General features: G+C 43.3%; 1 protein-coding gene across 1 annotated transcript in view; it reads left to right on the top strand.

Moving 5' to 3' along the window:
- The first annotated feature begins 887 nt into the window (after nucleotides 1-887).
- Nucleotides 888-6,000, top strand: part of GALM (galactose mutarotase) — a 60,077-nt gene continuing 54,964 nt past the window's right edge. Inside the window, exon 1 of the mRNA XM_073214168.1 lies at nucleotides 888-1,172. Coding sequence (XP_073070269.1) covers nucleotides 983-1,172 — 190 coding nt within the window. The 5' untranslated portion in view covers nucleotides 888-982. The remainder of the gene's footprint in view (nucleotides 1,173-6,000) is intronic.

Here is a 6,000-nt window from a genome sequence, read left to right as displayed (position 1 = left end):
TTAAATCTCAGATAAAACTGAGGCACATAAAAGCATGACAATTATTTAATGATCTTAATGTCTTTCCTCTCCCATATTTAAAAACCTTTTTCTGCTTGTGTAGAGGAGACAATAAAAGTACAGTATCTGACATTAATGAGGACCTTAATAAATTTGTTCCTTTAAATCCCTTCTTAAAGAACTTTGCACCTAAGGAGCAAGAAGGGGTAGATACCCAAGGCCCTTTCCCAATCCCCTGAAGAAAAGAAAGTCGGGAGCTGTCTCTGATCACCTCCATGAGGCCCTAATCCCTTTGCATCCGACCCTGTCTAGGCTGCTACTCCGGGTAGTGGCTCTAGCAGAAACACGCCCAGAACTTCACTGCGTGGGACAAACAGAATGGCTCTTCGGTCCGTGTGCAGAGAAGCCCACAATTATTTACACCTTCTCTAAACTATTTTTGTACTTCTCTCTTCTCAGGATCAAAGAAATTAAACCTAGATTTCCTCCTTCCCCTCCCCTGCTTCCACCACCGAGATCCTTCTCACTGTCCCTAATTCTGCTCCCTGCATTGTTAGCATTTAATAGGAAAGTAGCCACAGTCAAAATGAACAGCTCATTGTATGTTGAGAACCGCGCGCCAGAGAAGGGGGTGGCGTCCTGCAGATTCAAGATTTGGGTGTAGGAAAACTACAGGCCCCCAAATGCAGTTTCACTTTCCAAAGACTACCATTCCCGATATGCAACGCAGCCAGGGTCAGCGAAGGAAAAGAACTGCAACCGTGGCTGGAAATTCTGCCTTCGTGTCACCCTCAGGCGGAGGAATGATTTAGAGAGGCCCCAGAGGATATTTTTTGCAGGAGTGGTCACTCCCTAAATCCAGGCAAGGAAGGGGAGGAGGCTGAGCCGTGCCCCGCCCCCTTTGCCCGTAAACTTGTGGCGCTCCAGGTTTAGCTGCAGGAGTTCGAAGGGCTGGGAAGCGCTGCACCAGCGAGATTTGTCCATGGTTTCCGTGACCAGAGCCGTGTTTGGAGACCTGCCCTTGGGGGCAGGGACAGTGGAGAAGTTCCAGCTTCAGTCAGACATGCTGACAGTGGACATCATCTCCTGGGGCTGCACTATCACGGCCCTACAGGTCAAAGACAGGCAGGGCAGAGCCTCAGATGTGGTGCTCGGTTTTGCAGAGTTGGAAGGTGGGTTGAACCCTGCCCTGGGCTGCGGGCGAGCCCCAGGCCCACTCCGCACGCGCCCGCCCCGGCTGCTGTTGGTGCGCTGACCCAGGGGAAGTACCCGCGCTGGTGATCGGCCCGCTTGGATCCGACTACCACCCTGTGTCGCGATCTGTGCTTGGAAAAAAGAGGAAATGAATGGAAACAGCCATAGAAGTTGGCCTCTAGTTATCCGTTCAGGCTTTGGCTCAGTTAGTTTAAAAAGTCAATTGAGAGCAAGATAAAACTCCAGCAACCATGGGGCGACCTCTGAACTGCTTGATCTTTGTGAAGGCAAGAGAGGAAAAAGCTGGCTAGCGGGGTTGTGGCTCCCAGTTCTTTCCTCCTGCCCTTTCTGAAGAAGGAAAATCAAAGACGTGGGTCTTCGACTTCCTCCTTGCACAGATTCGCTTTGGGGATTGGTTATCTCAGAAATGCTCCATAACATAGCTCATAACTTTGGTCTAGTGGGAAATATAGTACCCAGCATCCCGTGGCTCTTCCATAACCATGTACTGAGAGGAAGAAGGCAGAAGACCCACCCAATGTGTAGAAAAAGTTTCCTAATCAGGGTGGGGTTTTACTTTGTTGGAATCCATCGGGTATTAATATCATGCATTAAATTCAGGCATTCAAAATCTGTTTAATCAGTTATCTCATTCCATGAGATAGACAAGGTCCCCCCCTCTCAAGGAATTTGAAGTTTAGCTGGGGAGATAGACCTTAGCTAAGTACTTGCATAAATAAATAATTAACAATTGCAGTTTGATCTTGGCAGAGGGAAATGTATACTGTGCTATCTTGGCATTACTGTGTAATTAAATGGAAAATGAGGTCTGAAATAAAGTTAGCAAAGGGAAACTGAGAATAACCTCTGCTCAGTGGTAGTGGGGCGTGGACAAAATCTATTAGAGAGGTTTGAGGTTTTCCTTTAGGTGTGTCTTTCTGTCTGCTTGTCTCTTTAGATATGTAACATGGTATGTGCAGAAAATTTGAGAGAACTGGTTTTCCCTTAGGAGAGTGGAATTTGCTCTACACTTCTTTAACAAATATAAGAATATTCCTGAGGATCCTCTCCTTGCTCTCTGGTTATCTTTCTCTGCCTTAGAGCCTCCACAGCTTGGCTTGGAGAAGAGAGTAGGTAATCTTCATCAGGATTTCCTTGGTTACATGAGTGAATTTATTATAGGAGACTCCCTGGTAGGAAGGTGCAGGGAGGTGGAGAAAATCAGCTCCACTTCCCCGTGCTCTGCTTGTCCTTTTGAACTTCTGAGGGTGGGAGTTCATATCTTTTAAGTTCAGAGTCAGAAGGCAAAGAGGGTTGACAAGTGCGTTGAAAAGATTCTTGAGAGTCATTTTGCTGAGTCACCTCTTTCTTTTAGCAACATAACCATTTTCTAGGCTGAAACAGGATCGCAAAGAAATTACCTGATTAGTGCAAAATGGCCAGTGGAGTAAAAAAAATACTGGGTATATGGCCTAGAACTCCAGAACCAGGAAAGCATTGGAGATGATATGCCACAGGCACCTGCTTTTATCACCTCATTTCCATCTCTGCCTTGTTACTGTTCAGGAGATATCTACCCTTCCTCTACATGCACACATTCACACACTTTCACTTTTCCCCTACATTTTACCCCACATCAGTAATTGACTTGGTTAAATCTTCATTTGTGGCTTGACCTAGACTCTTCTACTCTTCTCATGGAAAATAGTATTTTCTACATTTCAAAAGAAGCTTTGTAGTCATTTCCTATTCAGAATCTGGAGATTGTCATTATTTGTAATTCTGACCTGATACAAAAGCTTGGTAGCATATAAAGATAGCGTAAAATCCATTTGTTCTGAAGAATTTTTTTAGAGACAGTTGGTAGCAGTGGTTTCTGCTGTCCTTATGGTTTAATCCTTAAAAACTCATCACCTAAATCAAAGACTGGCAAGTGCTTCTTATCTCTGTGGGTTTATTAACCGTTGCCAGGAAGTGGTTCCTCCTGAGGGAATTCTTGCAAGCCCAGAAGGCAGCAGTCTGGCAGGTGGCTCTGTCATTGTCTCTGATGCTGAGCACATACCTGACAGAGAGCAGAGGCTCCATGTACACTTGTTGAATGAATCAAGGTGGGAATCAAAAATAGATATAGCCAAACAAACTTTGAACAAAGATTCTGCTTTTCTTCACATTTCACCTGAAAAGCAGATGAATGCTATACATTATATGTCATCAGGAAAATGCAAACTGAAACAGTAGTGAGACGTATTAGAATGACCAAATTCAGAACCCTGATAACACCAAATGCTGACAAGGATGTGGAGCAACAGGGACTCTCACTCACTGCTGGGGGAAATGCAAAACGGTACAGCCACTCTGGAGGACAGTTTCGTAGTTTCTTACAAAACTAAACACGCTCTGACCAAATGATGCAGCAATCCTGTTCCTTGGTATTTACCCACAAGGTTAAAAACCTATGTCTACACAAAAATCTGTGCTCAGAGGCTTGTAGCAGCTTAACTTATATAATTGCCAAAACTTGGAAGCAACCAAGATGTCCTTTAGTAGGTGAATGGTTTAAAAAAGCGGTGGTACGTCAGACAATGGAGTATTATTTGGTGCTGAAAAGAAATGAGCACTCAGGCCATGAAAAGAAAGAGAGGAACCTTAAGTGCATATTATTAAGTGAAGGAAGCCAGTCTGAAAAGGCTACATACTGTATGACATTCTGTAAAAGGCAAATCTGTTGAGACAGTAAAGAGATCAGTGGTTGCCAGGTTGGGAAGGATGAATAAGCAGAGCACAGATTTTTAGGGCACTGAAGATGTTCTGTGTGATGTTATAATGCTGGATACATGTCATTAATACATTTGTCCAAACCCAGAGAATATACAACACCAAGAGTAAAACTTACTGTAAACTAAGGACTTCGGGTGATAATGATGTTCCATGTAGGTTCATCAGTTGTAGCAAAAGTACCACTCTGGTGGGGGGAATGTAGATAATGGGGAAGGCTATGCATGCGTGGGGTTAAGGGAGTATGTGGGGAATCTCTGTACCTTCTGCTCAGTTTTGCTGTGAATTTAAAACTGCTCCAAAAAATAAGGTCTACTAAACACAAAAACAGAAGCAGATGAGGGAAAACCAAGAAAAGGTTTTTGACTCTTGGGGGTTTCTTTTGGTTACCCAGTGTAAGCTACAGCTTCAGAAAGAGAGGAGGGTAGGGGACAGAGGTAGGAGCTGGTGGAGAGATCAGCAGCCTGGCCTCAGCTAAAATGGTAGTAAGGTCAATTAACCAGGAAGATTTGTGCTTTGCAGATAATCTGTTGTTTTAGAACATGTACCCATGAGCCAGACTGCCTGGTTCAAATGCTGGTTCTGCTACTAACTAGCTGTGTGTTTGGGGGCAAGTTATTTAACCTTTCTGTCCTCATTTCCACACCTGTAAAACAAGGGTAATAATTGTGTCTACCTCATAGAAGTATTCAGAGGGTGAAATGAGTTAAATGTAGAGCAATTAGGAAGTGAAGTGAGACTCGGCAAGCACTGTGTTAGCTGCTGTGAGTCTGTGGCAGGACTCTGAGGACTGCAGATCAGCAAGGAAGTGAACCAGGAAGGACGAGCGGGACAATGACTAATGTTTCACTTACACCCAACCAACTGCATAATGGGAACCTGTGACCTGTGACCGGCCTAATCAGTTCAGGGTCTGTACCCTGAGGGCCCCTCCAGCCATAGTTGGAAGAGTTGTGTATTCTTCTGATCCACGGGAGATGCGATAGATACAGAGTACCACTGGAAAGGGGAATGGGATTCCAAGGGCATCTGAGGGGAAAATAGAGTAGAAAGCAGGTAATATAAAAAACAGACAACCTCCAAACTTTCATTTCTGCCATTGTAATCTAAACTAAAAGATTATCAAATCGAGGAACCGAAAGAGAAGTAAATACTGTAATATGCCCATGCACAAAGTTGTAAGTCCAAGGACACTAACTACATTGCCCATATAACCCCCTCCAAAAGCCCGGCACCAGTTTACTGTCAACCAATATGCCATGTAGCCATCAAAAGGAATATGGTAGATGGATATGTAGTCACATGGAAAGAGCTCAAGACATTTGATAAATGAAGAGCTGCAAAACAATGTGTGTAGTACAGTTTTGTTTATGTGGAATATGTGTATTTATCTGTACTTATATGTAGTTAATTTAAACAACCACAGTTTTTTAATTTTTTAATTTTTTAATTTATTTTTATTTTTTTTATTTTGGTATCATTAATCTACAATTACATGAGGAACATTATGTTTACTAGACTCCCCCCTTCACCAAGTCTCCCCCACCTGCCCCATTAGTCACTGTCCATCAGCGTAGTAAGATGCTGTAGAGTCACTACTTCTCTTCTTTGTATTGCACAGCACCCCCACACACACATTATACATGCTAATCGTAAGGCCCGCTTTCTTCTTACACCCTTTCTCCCTCCCTTCCCACCCATCCTCCCCAGTCCCTTTCCCTTTGGTAACTGTTAGTTCATTGTCGGGTTCTGTGATTCTGCTACTGTTTTGAAACAACCACAGTTTTTGAAGTGTATATACCAAATTGTTAGCAGTGGTTATAACTGGGTGGAGAGGAATTGAGAGGTGAAGGGGGGCTTTCATGCCTTCGTCTTTATTAAAGTTGCCAGATTTAGCAAATAAAAATACAGAACATCCAATTAAGTTTGAATGTCAGATAAGCAACAAATATTTAAGTATAAGAAGGTCTCATGGTAATAATAATATGGACATACTTATACTAAAAAGAATTCATTGTTTGCCTGAAATTC

The sequence above is a fragment of the Manis javanica genome, chromosome 1 (assembly GCF_040802235.1).
Source record: "Manis javanica isolate MJ-LG chromosome 1, MJ_LKY, whole genome shotgun sequence".
Classification (NCBI taxonomy): domain Eukaryota; kingdom Metazoa; phylum Chordata; class Mammalia; order Pholidota; family Manidae; genus Manis; species Manis javanica.
Note: the sequence above shows the minus strand (reverse complement) of the source record. Positions and strands in the feature narration are given on the sequence as shown.